The 19,034-nt window shown below is 39.1% G+C and overlaps 1 protein-coding gene across 3 annotated transcripts in view; it reads left to right on the forward strand.

Annotated features, from left to right (window-relative positions):
• The window catches only part of flncb (filamin C, gamma b (actin binding protein 280)), an 80,949-nt gene that overhangs the window by 42,094 nt on the left and 19,821 nt on the right, over window positions 1-19,034 (forward strand). For all 3 annotated transcript variants that reach the window (XM_073838642.1, XM_073838644.1, XM_073838643.1), the window contains exons 8-29: window positions 63-263; window positions 1,580-1,702; window positions 4,139-4,276; window positions 4,365-4,491; window positions 5,294-5,430; window positions 5,695-5,888; window positions 5,973-6,086; window positions 6,167-6,310; window positions 6,573-6,696; window positions 6,787-6,947; window positions 7,026-7,116; window positions 7,204-7,373; window positions 7,613-7,730; window positions 7,821-8,083; window positions 9,956-10,553; window positions 10,628-10,801; window positions 13,378-13,540; window positions 14,127-14,287; window positions 14,524-14,691; window positions 16,375-16,498; window positions 16,591-16,747; window positions 18,824-19,013. In XM_073838642.1, coding sequence (XP_073694743.1) covers window positions 63-263; window positions 1,580-1,702; window positions 4,139-4,276; window positions 4,365-4,491; window positions 5,294-5,430; window positions 5,695-5,888; window positions 5,973-6,086; window positions 6,167-6,310; window positions 6,573-6,696; window positions 6,787-6,947; window positions 7,026-7,116; window positions 7,204-7,373; window positions 7,613-7,730; window positions 7,821-8,083; window positions 9,956-10,553; window positions 10,628-10,801; window positions 13,378-13,540; window positions 14,127-14,287; window positions 14,524-14,691; window positions 16,375-16,498; window positions 16,591-16,747; window positions 18,824-19,013 — 3,840 coding nt within the window. The remainder of the gene's footprint in view (window positions 1-62; window positions 264-1,579; window positions 1,703-4,138; window positions 4,277-4,364; window positions 4,492-5,293; window positions 5,431-5,694; window positions 5,889-5,972; window positions 6,087-6,166; window positions 6,311-6,572; window positions 6,697-6,786; window positions 6,948-7,025; window positions 7,117-7,203; window positions 7,374-7,612; window positions 7,731-7,820; window positions 8,084-9,955; window positions 10,554-10,627; window positions 10,802-13,377; window positions 13,541-14,126; window positions 14,288-14,523; window positions 14,692-16,374; window positions 16,499-16,590; window positions 16,748-18,823; window positions 19,014-19,034) is intronic.

A 19,034-nucleotide genomic window follows, 5' to 3' on the forward strand; every position in this document is an offset into this window, starting at 1 on the left:
TTGCTGTTTACTCTGAGACTAGAAACTAGTCAAAGATCTGTATGTTATTTGTGACTCCTCAGGTGCGGGAGCAGGCGATGTCGGTGTGATCATTGTGGACTCTCAGGGCCGCAGAGACACAGTGGAGATCATTCTGGAAAACAAGGGCGACAGTGTTTTCCGCTGCACGTACGGCCCCATTTTGGAGGGCCCTCACACTATATATGTGACATTCGCTGGCCAGCAGATACCTAGAAGCCCTTTCACTGTCCACATATCAGAGGGTGAGACCCATGTCCTCACTTTGCAATCTTAATTCCTTGAAAAAAAATATGTTACGTGATAAATTAGATGTTCTGTAAATCTTTTTACAGTCATATTGTTATTTAACACCAAGGCAGTTAAAGGAGTAGTTCACTTCCAGAACAAAAATTTACAGATAATGTACTCACCCCTTTGTCATCCAAGATATTCATGTCTTTCTTTCTTGAGTTGTAAAGAAATTATGTTTTTTGAGGAAAACATTTCAGAATTTCTCTCCATATAGTGGACTTCTATGGTGCCTCTGAGTTTGAACCTCCAAAATGGAGTTTAAATGCAGCTTCAAAGGGCTTTAAATGATCCCAGCCAAGGAAGAATGGTCTTATCTAGCAAAACAATCAGTTATTTAAAAAAAAAGACAATTTATATACTTTTTAACCGCAAACGCTCATCTTGGTCTAGCTCTGCGTAAACTCTATGTATTCCTGTTTCTGAAAGTTAGGGTAGATCGAAAAAACTCCAATCTTCATTTTTTGAAGTTGGAGGAGAAAATGAGATGGGAGTTTTTCAACATACCCTAACTGTCATGAACCAGAATACACAGAGTTTATGCAGAGCTTGACCAAGACAAGTGTTTGCGGTAAACAGGTATATAAATCTTAATTTATTTTTAGAAAATAACCGATTGTTTTGCTAGATAAGACCCTTCTTCCTCAGCTGGGATCGTTTAAAGCGCTTTGAAGCTGCATTTAAATTGCATCTTGGAAGTTCAAACTCAGGGGCACCATAGATCTCTGTTTATGGTTTCCCTTAAAAAGCATAATTTCTTTACAACTCAAGAAAGAAAGACATGAACATCTTGGATTACAAGGGGGTGAGTACACTATCTGTAAATTCTTGATCTGGAAGTGAACTACTCCTAATGCACCAAGAAAACAACAAGTGTGTTTTTGCCTGAGCCTTGTTGTTTTTTGCTGCATTAAAAGCATGCCAAGTATTTTAATTTTCTGCCTCTGCTGAAAAGACCAGCTTTGAGAAGTTGTTTAAAGCCAGCATCAAAAGACAAGTATGTTTAGTACGCTGATCTTTTCAGCTGTGGCATATTGCACCTAAAAAGCTTATTTCCCCCTTCTAATTAGTTTAGAGTTTGATTGACAGCATGCTAATACTGGACTGGATAAGTCCCAGAGAGACCTGCTTTCTGTGGCACTGGCTGAGACCAGGTTGTTTGGTTTGAGCTCGGTTGCTCACTGCTCCAGGGATCCACCACCCTCCCGATGATGACGAAACGCTTTATTGTGTTTCCTTTCTCCTCTTTCGCCTGTATGTGTCATTCTAGCTCTTCCGAGCGGCCGGCAGATCGGCTCCCCGGTTCACATAATCCCTCAGTCTATACGCACGCCACCCTCAGAAAAGGCCAAGAAAGTGCCTCCCCCAACACCACCCAAACCCAGGCGACCAAGTTAGTACGGGCCACCCGGGGGGCGTGGCAGATGCCTGCTCGAGCTTGGTCCCCTCCCTCTTGTCTCCTCTTCTCCTCCCCTCACCCTGGACGTGTCCTCTCTCGGGCACGCACACTCTGGCTCGTTGGCATGCGCTGGCGCTTCGCCCTCTGGGGCAGCTAAAATCAATAGGATGCTCAGATAGAGACAGGAAGTGATGGGATGAAAGTGTGTGTGAGTAGACGTGAGGGTGTGAATGAAATTAAGAAGAGGGTTAGACAAGGACTGCGAATGCTGCTGTTGGTCTTGTTTTAACCGATGCAGAAAAAGAGCCACTGTTTAATGGTGGTACTGGACGATCACTTAACAGACGCTCAGCGCAACAGGATTGCTTTTAATTGGATTCTGCTAATTTGTAGAATTTAGTAATAATTCAGAATTTAACAAATTTAACCAAGTCAATTGTTTAAAAATATTAATGAAATAAATTAACAAACTGGTTTAAATTAGGGCTGAAGATGTAAATCAGTCAAAACAATTAACTGTAAATGGTTTATTTTATTTTTTATTTGTGTTAAATGTGTGTTTAAAGGAAACCCTTGGTATTAAGGCTTGTATGGCTTGATATAACATAAATGATGTTTCTTACTGAAATATGTGACCCCGTCTTAAGTAGCATGGGTATATTTGTAGCAATAAAAAAAAAAAAAAATGATACATTTTTCTTTTATGCCAAAAATCATTAGGATATTAAGTAAAGATCATGTTCCATGAAGATATATAGTAATATGCATTGTTAGGAACTTCATTTGGACAACTTTACATTCAATTTTCTCAATATTTTCACTTTTTGCACCCTCAGATAGAGAGTTGTATCTCGGACCAAATATTGTCCTTTTCTAACAAATCATACATCAGTGGAAAGCAATGGGGCGCCATTATTTTGTTTACGTCAAATAGTTGCACCTACTTACGCTACCTGTGTCTATTTTTAACCGCAGCTTGGAAAATAAATTACTGATACAATGCCTTATTGTGCTGCTTTTGGTTGTAATATTCAGTCGAAGGGTGGCAAGACTGCTTTCCAAGCGATAAGAAGAGGACAAAAGAATAGGAGTATGCCTATGGACAAATAAAACTTCCTAAAGACCTGCGTCTTTGTTCTCTCCACTTCAGCCCTGATGCCTTTGAGGCTTTTAGTAGACCACAGCTACTGAAAGAGCTTACAAACAGCAGAGACAAGAAACGCTAGATGCCATCCTGGCAGCATGTAAAGATGCTGACACTTGGAGGAGTTTCTCAGCATGGATTATACTTGATATCTGGGGCGTTTAGACTCCTTGTGGCGAAAAAGTTGTGTTGCGGTAAAAATACCAACAAGTAGTGTCAGTAGCTCACAGAGTGCAAATAAAGTAGATTTTTTAAATAACGTAAATATTTTTTGGGTTTTCTACTACATATTTCAGTAAGAGACATAATTTACATTGTTTTAAACCAAACAAGTCTTTAATGCATCATATCAGCCCTTGTTTAAACTATTCACTTTAACCCAAACTGACATTGGATCTATTTCACACCTACAGTTGTTAAACCGCATTCTAAATCTCAAATTTAAGATGCCAGACCTTTATTTGGCATCAGAGAGCCAATGTCTGAGTGACCGTCTGGATGTTTAATACAGTCTTCTTCATCTCAAAGAGCATCATCCTCATCCAATCATTGTCATCATGATCATCGTCATCATCTTCTCAGTTGCTCGACTTGCCTGTGTCGCTTTATAAATACTAACTTGGTGAATGGGAATGCTTTGATTATCTATCTTAACATGACTTTCCTTAACCGAAACAATTATACAATTAAGTACCTTTAACTTATTAAGTATTCAAGTAACACGATTTACCTTGTAGACTTTTTGTCTGCCTTTTTATCCCCCGCTGGAAGAAACAGACACTTGTTTGATCAATTCTGAGAAAGCACTTAGGGCCGTTAAAACCAGACTGTTTTAATAGCCATTTTATTGCTCTAACAGAGCTCATTAGCCAACTTAGTGTTAAACACCAAACCCCAACAGTAAGCCACATATTAAAATTATTATTCAAGCAGAATATTGTTAAAGTTTGGTTATATCCTTAACAGCTGGTTCTTGTCTCTAACTGCAAATATCGTGTTTATTTTAAGCCTTTTTATAAGCTCTGATCAGCTTGCCTGTAGTTTTCATTATAGTGCTCTCGCTACATTCCTAATGGGGTCTTTATGAGATTACTAATTGCTTTGTCATAGGCTTTTAAAGGAAACATTCTTTCTTTGGTCATTCTTCATTGCTTGTACCTTTGGCTGGGTCCATATGCATAACTAACTTTGACAACTTCATCAACATTCATGTGTGTGTAAGCCTGCTTCGCATTTGTACGTATTACCTTGTGAGATCAAGAATAACCACGCTTTCCTTTTTGTAGCGAGTAACCCGAATGCTTGTCGGGCCATCGGGCGAGGCCTGCAGCCTAAGGGTGTGCGTGTGAAGGAGGTGGCTGATTTTAAGGTGTACACGAAGGGAGCAGGCAGTGGAGAACTACGCGTTCAAGTCAAAGGGCCAAGTATGCATGCATCAGTTGTTGATTTGTTGACTGGTTTTAATGAATGTTGCATTGTAAAGTTAGTCTGAATTAAATTTTGCATTTGCAGGAGGTGGCGATGAGCCTGTGAAGGTGCAAGAGCTGGGAGACGGGGTGTATGAATGTGATTACTACCCCATTTTCACTGGAAAATACATTATCACCATTACTTGGGGTGGCCACGCCATTCCCCGAAGGTAAGGGCACTTATAAACCTCCACCAGTTTACTGTGGCATTGTATACAGTTTACTGTGGCATTGTATACTTGGAAATGTTACGTGAGAAAGATAATTATGCCGGGGTTGTTGACATGACGTTATTTAAAATGCAGTAAGTGATTAAACATTTCTTTGTCCTACATGGACCTGTTGTCGATTTTTTTTATTTTTGAGGCAAATCTCACAATTGTCCAATGGTGCGACTGTCTCAACCATGGTTCAAAAAATTACAACTTTCATAAATTAAAAAGAAATGCATAAAAGTGTTCACAAATACCTCTGGCATAATTGTGCAAGTGCCTATTTTAGTAAATGGCAGTCATTTTCTTTCGTCCATATATTTCTGAAAGCGTGGGAACTTGGTACATTTTGTCTCTTTGTCTCCGTGTGACACCATATCCTGATTTTAAATCGGCCAATTCCAGAAAAAACTTTAATTAGTATAAGGACCCCATTCATGATCATATTACTGAAGCCCCCTGCCAAGCTTATAACATGTGCACATGGTCAATTTTTGTCTCAGAATTGTTCAAATGTTTAAGATTTTTGGAACCACTACAGAAGTGTTATGTTTTGTTATCCTTTGGTGTGACATCCCTAAATTATATATTTTTAATTAAAAACTGAATGTTATTATGCAAATGTGTCAATGGACAATGGGCAATGGACAAATTTATGGTACAGTTCAGTAAAAATGTAAAAAATTATATTATATTTTTCTCAAAGATCGGTCTTCACACTACATAAATATATGCATGTCTTCTTCAAAAATGTGTTTAGCCCATTTGAGGTGATCGTAAGCGAAGATGCAGGCCCTCAAAAGGTGAGGGCTTGGGGTCCAGGCCTGGAGACGGGCATGGTGGGCAAATCAGCTGACTTTGTGGTCGAGGCCATCGGCACTGAGGTTGGAACTCTTGGTAAGAATCTTCTTTAACATCACTGAGCCACTGTTTATGCAGATCTTCTCTTCTCACAGAGTTTAGCTCCAACCCTAATCAAACACACCTGAACAAGCTAAACAGGGCCTTCAGGCTTACTAGAAACTTACAGGCAGGTGAGTTTGATCAAGGTTGGAGCTAAGCTGTGCAGAAAAGTGGACCTCGAGGGCTAGAGCTATCAACACCTTGTTTACAATGTGAGAAGATGCTTGGGTAATGGTTGAAAACTCGTTCCATGCACAGGTTTCTCCATCGAAGGCCCATCGCAGGCTAAGATAGAGTGTGATGATAAGGGAGATGGATCTTGTGATGTTTTATACTGGCCTACCGAACCTGGCGACTATGCGGTCCATGTCATATGCGATGATGAAGATATCAAAGACAGCCCCTTTATGGCTCACATCCTCCCTGCAGCCAATGACGTCTTTCCTGAGAAGGTACGCCAGTAGTGATTGCACATTCCTTGGGAATATTAAATGGCTTCCATAACTAAATTAACCTAAACGAACATGTTTATGCAGGTTAAGTGCTACGGACCCGGGTTAGAACCAACTGGGTGCATTGTAAACAAACCTGCTGAGTTTACAATCGACGCCTGTGGAGCTGGAAGAGGACATCTTCAGATTTACGCTCAGGTAGTTTTTTATTCAAATCTAAGATGTCTTATGTCTCACTTCACTGGTGCAAAAACATTTCTGTCCATCTTTTATTCAAGGACTCAGAGGGCTTCCCCATCGACATCCAGATCACAGATAATGGAGACAGCACATACTTCTGCGTCTACATACCCACCAAACCCATTAAACACACTATCATAATCACTTGGGGAGAGGTCAACGTTCCCAACAGTCCATTCAGGGTGAGACTTCAGCCAGCTGATGACATTTTTACATTGCTGTTTGTCAAGAACTTCCATAAACTGGATCTACAACAAGCTCTGCTTTTCAATGAAAGTCCATGACCACATTTTTCCAGCGTTAGGTTTCACACTTTCTATTTACACAACTATGTTAGATCATAGATTCCATATTGGATCATAGCTTTACAAGAACCACTGTTCTCCAAAAGCTTTAAGTTTTCGGTTTTACAAGATGCATCTACGGTCTTTCTACATTTCTCAGGTGACCATTGGAGAAGGCAGTCACCCAGAGAACGTGAAGGTTCATGGACCAGGAGTGGAGAAGACTGGCCTGAAGGCCAACGAACCCACATACTTCACTGTGGATTGCAGTGAGGCCGGACAAGGTCAGAACAAACACGGTTGTTGGCGTTATCCAAACGTCTTTCAAAACTACTCTCACAATTTCTCTTCGCCCTTCTGTTCTGGCTTTTTAGGAGATGTCAGCATTGGGATTAAGTGTGCTCCTGGCGTGGTTGGACCTGCCGAAGCAGATATTGATTTTGACATCATTAAAAATGACAATGACACATTCACAGTGAAGTATACGCCCCCTGGAGCTGGACGCTACACCATCATGGTGCTATTTGCTGATCAAGTGAGTCTCAGTCAATAATGTTAACATTTTTTCTATGCAATTTGAGATCTATAAATGCACTTTTCAATGAATTAACAGGAAATTCCAATCAGCCCCTTCCGTATCAAAGTCGATCCATCCCATGATGCCAATAAGGTGAAAGCAGAGGGTCCCGGACTCAACAAGACAGGTCAGTTTGATTGTCAATGACTGAAATTAAAAAAAAAAATAGTAGGGAAATGCTTATCCATCTTCATGTAATGTGTTTTTGTCGCAGGGGTGGAAGTGGGCAAACCGACCCACTTCACGATCTACACTAAAGGAGCAGGCAAGGCCACACCTGAGGTTCAATTCACAGCAGCCGGGAAAGGAGAAGCCGTCAGTGACTTTGAGATCATTGATAACCATGACTATTCTTTTACTGTGCGTTACACTGCGTTACAGCAGGTGAGACACTTCAACACTGGGTTGCCGTTCATATAAATAGACACCTAGACAACTATTTGAAAATCTGGAATCTGATGGTGGCTAAACTAAATATTGAGAAAATCGCCTTTAAAGTTGTCCAAATTAAGTATTTAGCAATGCATATTACTAATCAAAAATTAAGTTTTGATATATTTACAGTAGGCAATTTACGAAATATCTTTCGTGGAACATGATCTTTACTTAATTTTCTAATTCAGGGTAACATGAGCATATCTGTGTGCCATGGTGGTGACCCCATCCCCAAAAGCCCTTTTACCATCTCTGTTGCTCCTCCTTTGGATCTCAACAAAGTCAAAGTTCAAGGACTCAACAACAGTAAGTTCACAATAGTTAATGTGTTAAAAATGAAGTTCTAGCGGTGTTGGTTGTATTTATTGGACATCTTTTGTATGCCTATGTGTTTAGAAGTGGATGTAGGAAAAGATGAGGAGTTTACCGTTAATACTCGTGGAGCGGGAGGTCAAGGAAAGTTGGATGTCAAGATTACCTCACCTTCTCGCCGGCCAATCCCGTGCAAGGTTGAATCCGGAGCATCCAATGAGGTGCATACTGTTAAGTACATTCCTCCGGAAGAGGGGCCTTACAAAGTGGACATCAGCTATGATGGGAACCCAGTGCCTGGGAGTCCTTTCACGGTGGAGGGAGTGATGCCTCCAGATCCCTCAAAGGTAGGAGTCACAAATAAGATTCTTTCTCAAGCTTAGGGCTACAAACATACTAAGAGCTGCTGTGAGGAGAAACATGGAATGTATTTTAGGATTTTCGCAAATCAGAGAGACCTTCAGAGAGTTTATGAGCCACTAAGCAGAGTCAGAATGTTCTAACTAAACTAAAGCCAGATTTTGTAAAACAACATTTCTTGATTCTCAGTGCAAGATTTTTTTTCCTTTTGAAGTAGTCAATTCCAGGAATGCTGATTCCAATGTCAACTAATTTAATTTAATTTAATTTAATTTAATTTTTGTTTGTTGCCTGTTCTCTACAGGGCTGGATTGTTCCAGTAAGGGTTTTTCTTTTCCTTAAGCCAGATGCTCTAGGTTGTTTATGAGTTGTGTCAGTGAAGAATCCATTTAGCCATTGAGGGAAATTATTACAGGACAAGTTGTGTTTAATTAATCTGTCAAGAAAAAGGTGAACTCGAGTGTAGTGTGCCAAACAAGGTACTTTATCCACATGTGGAATGGCTGTTCCATTCTCTGTCACTGGATCTGACGGAGAATCATTAGGTAGTTTGCCTGCTAATTAATGAAACAGATACAAATCTCTGACCATAAATGGATAGAGATGATTGAAAAATGTTGGACTGTCTTCTAGTAATGTTGAAGCATGTTGGACTGGTGAATTATTAAAATTTTGATGCACACCCGGAGTGGCCATTTCACCTTAGATGTGCATGAATTTTTAATATCCAGAGCTCTGGAATCTATTATTCTTCTTACAGCATGTACCACATGTATAGTTAAAGTCAAAAGTTTACACACACCTTGCAGAATCTGCAAAATGATTTTTTTTTTTTTAGCAAAATCAAAGGGAATCTTACAAAATTATTGCAATTTTTTGTTTAGTACTGACTTGAATAAGATATTTCACATAAAGGCATTTGCATATAGTCCACGATATAAAATAACAGTTGAAAAAAATGACCCTGTTCAAATGTTTACATACACATACACAGCTGTGTTTTTTTGTTTAGCGATAGTTGTTCATGAGTCCCTTGTTTGTCCTGAACAGTTAAACTGCCTGCTGTTTTTCAGAAAAATCCTTTAGGACCCACAAATTCTTTGGTTTTTCAGCATTTTCGTGTATTTAAACCCTTTCCAACAATTACTGTATGATTTATGACACTAAGGACAACTGAGTGACTCATATGCAACTATTACAAAAGGTTCAAATGCTCATTGATGCTCCAGAAGGAAACATAATTCATTAACTTTTCGGATTTAAAGATCAGGTTAAACTTATTTTGTCTTCTGGAAAACGTGTAGGTATCTTCTGTAGCTTCTGAAGGGCAGTACTAACTGAAAAATATGATATTAAAGCAAAATAAGAAAAATGTACAAATCTCCATTCTGTTCAAAAGTTTTCACCCCCAGCTCTTAATGCGTTGTGTTTCCTTCTGGAGCATCAATGAGAGTTTGAACCTTCTGTAATAGTTGCATATGAGTCCCTCAGTTGTCCTCAGTGTGAAAACATGGATCTCAAAATCACACAGTCATTGTTGGAAAGGGTTCAAACACACAAAAATGCTGCCAAACCAAAGAATTTGTGGGACCTGAAGGATTTATTCTGAAGAACAGCAGGCAGTTTAACTCTTCAGGATAAGCAAGGTACTCATTACCAACTATTAAAAAAAAACAGCATTTGAATCATTCAGGGAACAACACAGCGTTAAGATTCAAGCGTATGTAAATTATAAATGCAACTGTTATTTTCTCTTGTGGACTATATGTAAACATTGTTTATGTGAAATTTAGTCTGATCATTTCGTATGCTATCGAAATCCTTTCTTGACAGTAGCTTTGTCTTATTTTTACTTCAAGGTGCGAGCCTATGGCCCTGGCCTGAAGGGAGGTATTGTGGGTAAACCTGCTCCGTTTGCCATCGACACCAAAGGCGCGGGTACAGGGGGTCTCGGCCTGACTGTGGAGGGCCCATGCGAAGCAAAAATTGAGTGCCAGGACAATGGAGACGGATCTTGCTCGGTGTCCTATCTCCCCACTGAGCCTGGAGAGTATTCCATCAACATTCTGTTTGCTGATGCTCACATCCCTGGTTCTCCTTTCAAAGCCATGGTGCAGTCTGTCTTCGACCCCAGCAAGGTTACAGCTAGCGGGCCGGGCCTGGAAAAAGGAAAGGTTGATGAAGCGGCATCGTTCACAGTGGACTGCTCTAAAGCAGGAGAGGCAGAGCTCACCATCGAGATCATTTCAGATTCAGGGGCTCAGGCTGAGGTTCACGTCCAGAATAATAGCGATGGAACATATTCTATCACCTACATCCCTCCTTTCCATGGAATGTACACTATTACAATTAAATACGGAGGACATGCAGTGCCAAAGTTCCCTGCAAGGGTGCAAGTAGATCCTGCTCTGGATACAAGTGGAATCAAGGTCTACGGTCCAGGAGTGGAACCCAGAGGTAAGAAGGCCCATCTACTGTAAATGTTCTTGTGTTTAGTACCATTGTGCTTCAAACCTGGTGTATTTTCACAGGGGTACTCAGAGAGGTCACTACACACTTTGTCGTTGACACTCGGGTTCACAGCAAGATTGGTGGAAACCATATCAAAGTTCGTATTGTTAACCCTTCTGGTGCCAACACTGATGCGTACATCACCGACAAAGGAGATGGGACTTATAGAGTGGAGTACACAGCATATGAGGATGGTAAGATATCCAGTTTGCTCATACAGATAAAATAAATACATCTTTGAATCGGTAAAGACTCTGTTTATTTGCATGCACTCACAATAACAACGAAACTTTGCGCTTTTATAAAATAATTAAAGCAAATAGGATGCGCTTTCTGCTGTCTTCGTCTGTCTAAATTTGAGCACAAAACTTCAAAACTCTGTGTACAGTCATGGCCAAAAGCTTTGAGAATTACATAAATATTGGAAAAGTTGCTGCTTAAGTTTTTATAATAGAAATTTGCATATACTCCAGAATGTTATGAAGAGTGAACAGATGAATTGCATAGTCCTTCTTTGCCATGAAAATGAACTTAATCCCGAAAAAAAAAAAAACTTTCCACTGCATTTCATTGCTTTCATTAAAGGACCTGCTGAGATCATTTCAGTAATCGTCTTGTTAACTCAGGTGAGAATGTTGACGAGCACAAGGCTGGAGATCATTATGTCAGGCTGATTGGGTTAGAATGGCAGACTTGACATGTTAAAAGGAGGGTGATGCTTGAAATCATTGTTCTTCCATTGTTAACCATGGTGACCTGCAAAGAAACGCGTGCAGCCATCATTGCGTTGCATAAAAATGGCTTCACAGGCAAGGATATTACTACTAAGATTGCACCTAAATCAACTATTTATAGGATCATCAAGAACTTCAAGGAAAGAGGTTCAATTCTTGATAAGTTGGCTTCAGGGCGTCCAAGAAAGTCCAGCAAGCGCCAGGATCGTCTCCTAAAGAGGATTCAGCTGCGGGATCGGAGTGCCACCAGTGCAGAGCTTGCTCAGGAATGGCAGCAGGCAGGTGTGAGCGCATCTGCACGCACAGTGAGGTGAAGACTTTAGGAAGATGGCCTGGTGTCAAGAAGGGCAGCAAAGAAGCCACTTCTCTCCAAAAAAACATCAGGGACAGATCTACTGCAAAAAGTATGGCGAATGGACTGCTGAGGACTGGGGCAAAGTCATATTCTCCGATGAAGCCTCTTTCCGATTGTTTGGGGCATCTGGAAAAAGGCTTGTCCGGAGAAGAAAAGGTGAGCGCTACCATCAGTCCTGCATGACGCCAACAGTAAAGCATCCTGAGACCATTCATGTGTGGGGTTGCTTCTCATCCAAGGGAGTGGGCTCACTCACAATTTTGTCCAAAAACACAGCCATGAATAAAGAATGGTTCCAAAACACCCTCCAACAGCAACTTCTTCCAACAATCCAACAACAGTTTGGTGAAGAACAAAAGTGATAACTAAGTGGCTCGGGGACCAAAACGTTGAAATTTTGGGTCCATGGCCTGGAAACTCCCCAGATCTTAATCCCAATGAGAATTTGTGGTCAATCCTCAAGAGGCGGGTGGACAAACAAAAACCCACTAATTCTGACAAACTCCAAGAAGTGATTATGAAAGAATGGGTTGCTATCTGTCAGGATTTGGCCCAGAAGTTGATTGAGAGCATGCCCAGTCGAATTGCAGAGGTCCTGAAAAAGAATGGCCAACACTGCAAATACTGACTCTTTGCATAAATGTCATGCAATTGTTGATAAAAGCCTTTGAAACGTATGAAGTGCTTGTAATTATATTTCAGTACATCACAGAAACAACTGAAACAAAGATCTAAAAGCAGTTCAGCAGCAAACTTTGTGAAAACTAATATTTGTGTCATTCTCAAAACTTTTGGCCACGACTGTATACTTGCTTCATCTCTTAAGCCAAAAATTAAGAAAGCACTAGTTTATCAATAAATTATTAAAACGTTAATGCAGGCTCTTTGCTGTTTTTCCCTGACAAAGTCATAATTACTATATTTGCATGCACTTAAGCGCTTATTAGACTATGTAGGCAATTAAAGGCTCATTCTATTGATTTATATGGTTTATTAATAAATGTTTGACTAATAGTCGACTAATGCTTGAAATCAACGACTACTCGTCCACCAGAAAAGTCTTTAGTCGAGAGCAGCCCTAGTAGAAATTGCAAGGGGCCTGATCAAAAAAATGTTATTCATACACATTAAGCATAAAGCCTGTCATTTTTACTTTCACACTGCTTAACTTAATGCTGACTGAAGCTAGCCTGTTTGTTCACCGTCTTCATTAATTTAACAGGCCATGTTGGCATTTATAAACTGAACCTCCTTTTTCTCTCTGAGAATCATGGGACACACTCACACACACACACACACACACACACACACACACGCACGCAGAGCTGTCTTTTATTCTGAGCACGGCTGCTGTATTGATCATTCTGTGTGGAGGTCAGTGTTGTAAGATGGAAATTCATTCATTGTTCATTGTGTTTTCAGCAGAGACTGCTGATGTCTGTTTTCCCCTGATGTCTTGATAATATTCCATCACAACTATCGATTAAGAGAAAAATAAAAAAACAGGCCCTTTCCTTTTATGGCCATAGTTCTTAGGCAGTTCTGAGACAGGACAAGATGCATTGAGGCACCTTTAAAATCAGCCAATCAGATTAGAGCTTGCCAGAATGAGAAAGTACGTCCAGCATCATATTTATAGATCAAAGAGATGTAATATGATGTTATATTTGTCTTTGTCTAGGTGTGCATCTGATAGAAGTGTTGTATGATGACGTACCTGTGCCCAAGAGCCCATTTAGGGTGGCGGTAACCGAAGGTTGTGATCCCAGCCGTGTACGTGCCTATGGTCCTGGTCTGGAAGAGGGTCTGGTCAACAAACCCAACCGCTTTACTGTGGAAACCAGGTGCATATTTCTACAAAATCTTGTTGTTGAACATGAACATGTTCTGGAATGGGCTAATTTGGAAACATTGAGTCAAAAACATGTCTGAAACACATGCTATGAGCCATTGTTTTATGCAATTGAAGATGCTTTTTAGGGAAAAGAGTGAACCCTAAAATTAAAAAAAATTGAGCAGTATATGTGACCCTGGAGTAGAAAACCATTCATAAGAGTACATTTTTTGAAACTGAGATTTGAAAATCTGGAATCTGAGGGTGCAAAAAAAAAATCTAAATCTCCTTTAATAAGAGTTTAAGTTGTGCAATTGAGATTTTTTAGCAATGCATGATATATTTACAACATATCTTTATGGAACATGATCTTTACTTAATATTCTAATGATTTTTGGCATAAAAGAAAAATCGATCAATTTGACCCATACAATGTATCGGTGGCTATTGCTACAAATATACCTGTGCTACTTAAGACTGGTTTTGTGGTCCAGGGTCACATATGAATAGTTGTAAATCAAATCTGGTTTGCTAGTTTAACCTGTGTTTGCATGCTTTAGACTGGTTGTGAACAGGCCTGTTTTCCTCTCTTTCAGGGGTGCTGGCACAGGTGGTCTTGGATTGGCCATCGAGGGTCCGTCAGAAGCTAAGATGTCTTGTAAAGATAACAAAGATGGCAGCTGTAGCGTAGAATATATTCCTTTCACTCCTGGAGAATATGACGTTAACATAACTTTCGGAGGTCTGCCGATCCCAGGTATGATGCAATTTCCTTCTGTCTAACTCATTCCGTGGCTTGTTTCTAAGTGAACCCAACACACTAATTATGCATTGACATTGAATTTCAGCAGTTTGAGAATATGAGCGTGTTAAGACATTTGGAAGCAAATAATCACGACAGTTTGATTTAATGCTTGAATATTTCGTACCTCAGAGTCTGTTTTAGCATTTTACGAAGGAAAGCTGTAACCGTACGATTTCTTTGGGTTTTAGGTAGTCCATTCAGGGTGCCTGTGAGGGAGCTGGTGGATCCTAGTAAGGTGAAGTGTTCTGGTCCTGGTCTGGGAAGTGGAGTAAGAGCCCACGTTCCTCAAACCTTCACTGTGGACTGCAGCAAAGCTGGACTCGCCCCGTTGGAGGTGCTGCTGTATGGACCTACAGGTAAAAATAGACTGGAAAAATGCAGACAGTTTGGACAAGTAGTGTAAGTGCATTTCAGGTTTAAGAAATGTAAGTGCTAGAATACTAGGAAGACTGACTGAAAATGTAAACAGAATATGTGCACACTACCAGTCAAAATTCTTTGAACAGTAATAGTTTTAATGTTTTTTTTTAAAGTCTCTTCTGCTCACCAACTTATTTGATCTAAAATGCAGCAAAAGCAGTAATATTGTGAAATATTTGTACTATTTAAAACAACCCCTTTCTATTTGAAAATATTTAAAAATGCTAAATTTTAAGCATTATTACATCAGTCTTTGGAAATCATTCTAATATGCTGATTTGCTTATTTGTCATTAGTAAAAAATTATGGAAATTAATACTTTTGTTTAGCAAGGATGCTTTAACTTGATCAAAAGTGATAATAAAGACATTTATACATTTAAACATTTATAATAATTTCTATTTTAGATAAATCCTGTTCTTCTGAACGTTCTATTAATCAAAGAAACCTGAAAAAAATTCTACTCAGCTGTTTTTAACATAATAAAAATAATTGTTTTGAGCAGCAAATCAAAATATTAGAATGATTTCTGAAGGATCATGTGACTGGAATAATTATGCTAAATAATCAGCTTTGAAAGAACAGGAATAAATTACATTTTAAAATATAACAGTTATTTTAAATGGTAAAAATATTTCAACATTTTACTGCACTTGGATCAAATAAATGCAGGCTTGGTGAGCAGAAGAGACTTCTTTAAAAAACATAAAAAATCCTACTGTTAAAAAAAATTGACTGGTAGTGTATGTGTTTAGCAAACCTGAAGAGGTTTAAATGCACATTGATACTTAATATCTATAAATTGTTAGTGATTTAGCAGTGTTTGTCTTTCAGAATGTAAGGATTTAAAGATTTAATCACTTTAAATTTTTACATTTGTATGTTTTAATGCAACTTTGGTGGCTTTTGAATTGAATAAATAGATTTAGTCAAAAAGTGCAATGTATTACATCCATTAAACTTTTAGAATTTTAAAGAAATTAATACTTTATTTAGAAAAGAAGGATTAAATTGATCAAAAGTGAAAGTAAAGACATTTATAAACCCTAACCCTGAAGTAATGAAAGACACATTCAAAAGCTGTTCTTTGAATTTTCTATTTTAAAAAAAGAGTCTTAAATAATGTTTCAAAGTTTCTACAAAAACATTAAGGAGCACAACTGCTATTCAGCATAAATAATAAAAAGAAATGATTCTTGAACACCAAATCAGCATATTAAAATGATTTCTGAAGGATCATGTGACACAAACGATTTTAAAATATGTTAAAATAGAAAACAGTTATTTAAATTGTAATATTATTTCACACTATTAAAGCATTTTTGATTAAATAAATAAAGCCTTGGTGAGCATAATAGACTTTTAATTGAACAGTAGTATGTACATTAGAAATGCAATTCATATTTAGGTGATTCATGACTGTAAGTGAGGACACAAAGGACACAAAGATCATAGTCATAGTTATGATGCCCTTGAAAATGATATACTGGTGCTGTAAAAAGTCCTGGATTTGCATTCACTAATGCCCATATGAAGCCTGCAGACATATTCATCAAGAGTGTTTTACAGTTGTCTAGACTAGATGACAGGCATGCAGATAAACTGTGTTGTTATTCTAGGGATGACTGAGCCGGTGAATATCACAGACAATGGTGATGGCACTCACACAGTGATGTACACCCCTGCTAAAGATGGACCGTACACCGTGTGTGTCAAATATGCAGAACAAGAAGTCCCACGCAGGTGAGTAGGCTGCTTAGGCTATTAATAAACTCTTAATATTAATGAGTCGAAATTTAGTAACGAGAAGTATGTGACTCTGTTTCTCTTTTCAGTCCATTTAAGATCAAGGTGTTGCCCGCTCACGATGCCAGTAAAGTCCGTGCCAGCGGTCCCGGCCTCAACGCTTCCGGCGTTCCCGCCAGCCTGCCGGTGGAGTTCACCATCGACGCCCGTGACGCAGGCGAGGGTCTTCTCACCGTACAGATACTGGTTAGTGTCATCAGCACTCGCCCTCTTTTTTGACATGTTTTGAGACAGAGGTGATCACATGTGCTTTAACGGCCACTGTCCCCCCCTCCGCTTCCCTCTGCCCTGACCTCTGACCCCTTCCCTGCTGTCGCTGTAGGGTCCGGATGGGTGCAGGCAGGAGGCCTCTGTGTTTGTGGAGGACTGGGGTAGGAGGGTGTGGGAGAACCACATTGTAAAGGGCACCATCCCCTTCCATATTCTTAGGAAAGGATGTGTAAGGCGGCCCCTCCTTTCGGCCTCCTCTGGTTGTTATAACTCACCATGTCTGGCGTCCCTCCCATTAGCCTTGAGCCCCTCCTCATGGAGTGTCCCCTTGCTACTGTACTCCCTACCCCAGTTCCCCTGCTCCTTTGGCTGCTTTTCTCCTTCATTTATTCCCTAGTTATGAATTTATTCCCTAAGAATGCCTATTTATTTATTTAGTGTCCTCTTGGTTCATACACTTCAAATTTTTCCAGAATACATTCCTTGCAAAATCTGTTAATTATTTGACCAAAATAAGAGGGATCATACAAAATGCATGTTATTTTTTATTTATTACTGACCTTAATACGATATTTCACATTAAATATGTTTACATATAGTCCACAAGAGAAAATGATAGTTGATTTTATAAAAATGACTTTGTTATACAGTGTTGTTACTGAAATTATCCTGTTTTTTTTGTTCATGAGTCCCTTGTTTGTCATGAACAGTTGAACTGCCCGCTGTTCTTCAGAAAAACCTTCCAGGTCACACAAATTCTTTGGTTTTTCATTTTTGTGTATTTTAACCCTTTCCAACAATGACTCAGCAATTTTGAGATTATTTTTTTTCACACTGAGGACAACTGAGGGACTATTACAGAAGCTTTAAAATGCTCACTGATGATCCAGAAGAAAACACAACGCATTAAGAGCTTTTGTATTGCTATTGCATTTGAAGATCAGGGTACATTTAACTTATTTCGTCTTCTGGGAAACATGTAAGTGTTTTCTGTAGCTTCTGAAGGGTAGTACTAAATGAAAAAAAAAAAAAAAGATATTTAGGCAAAATAATTCTCTTCATTCTCTTCAAAAGTTTTCACACCCCTGGCTCTTAATGCATCGTTTTTCCTTCTGAAGCATCAGTAAGCATTTGAACCTTCTCTAATAGTTACACATGAGTTCCTCAGTTGATCTCAAAATCATACGGTTTTTGTTGGAAAGGGTTCAAATACACAAAAATGGTGAAAAACAAAGAATTTGTGGGACCTGAAGAACAGCGGGACAAGGGACTCATGAACAACTATCACTTAACCAAAAAAAAACAACAACAACAACAACAACAACAACAACAACAACAAAACAGCTGTGGATCATGTAGATAACAACACAGTATTAAGAATCAAGTGTATGTAAACTATTGAACAGGGTTATTTTTATAAATGTGAAATATCTTATTCAAGTCAACACTAAACAAAAAATAACATGCATTGTGTATGATCCCTCTCATTTTGCTAAAATAAAAAACATTTAGCAGATTCTGAAAGGTGTATGTACAATTTTGACTTAACTGTATATAACACAAGTGCCAGAAGTGACTTCTCGTGAGGGTAATCCTTGTTTTTTATAATCATACTACTTTCCATTCTCAAAAGGAAGGGAGAAAACTTCACTCAAACCTAAACTAGTATTCCCAACACATGCACACATGCATACGCATCCAAAAACATCTTTGTCTTGCACAAAAGTGGCGTTTTTGAATGTAAGAGTGAACCTTTCTCCAGAGCAGCCATACTTGATCATTTTGTACCAGTCAAGGGGACTTGTTACCCTTAATGTTGCCCCCTAGTGGTCTCTGTGGACTGACCTGTCATTAGATTTAGATGTGGTTTTCCACTACATGACTAACAGTCAAAGATGCTTGCTATTTAATCTGTATGATGAATATTACATTAATTTCTACAACTAGGCAAAACTTTGCCATATTCAACTAAGAAATAAGATCTTGTATGCAGGCTTGAATATATATAGACAGACATACACATTCATTTGCATGAACTCATTCATTTTGCAGGACCCAGAAGGAAAACCAAAGAAAGCCAACATTCGGGATAACAGAGATGGAACATACACCGTGTCCTATGTCCCAGATATGACAGGACGCTACACTATTACAATCAAATATGGTGGGGATGAGATCCCATACTCACCCTATCGTATACATGCACTGCCCAGTGGAGATGCCAGCAAATGCCATGTGACAGGTCAGTTTTACAATACATCTT

This window comes from Garra rufa, chromosome 4, assembly GCF_049309525.1.
Source record: "Garra rufa chromosome 4, GarRuf1.0, whole genome shotgun sequence".
Classification (NCBI taxonomy): Eukaryota; Metazoa; Chordata; class Actinopteri; order Cypriniformes; family Cyprinidae; genus Garra; species Garra rufa.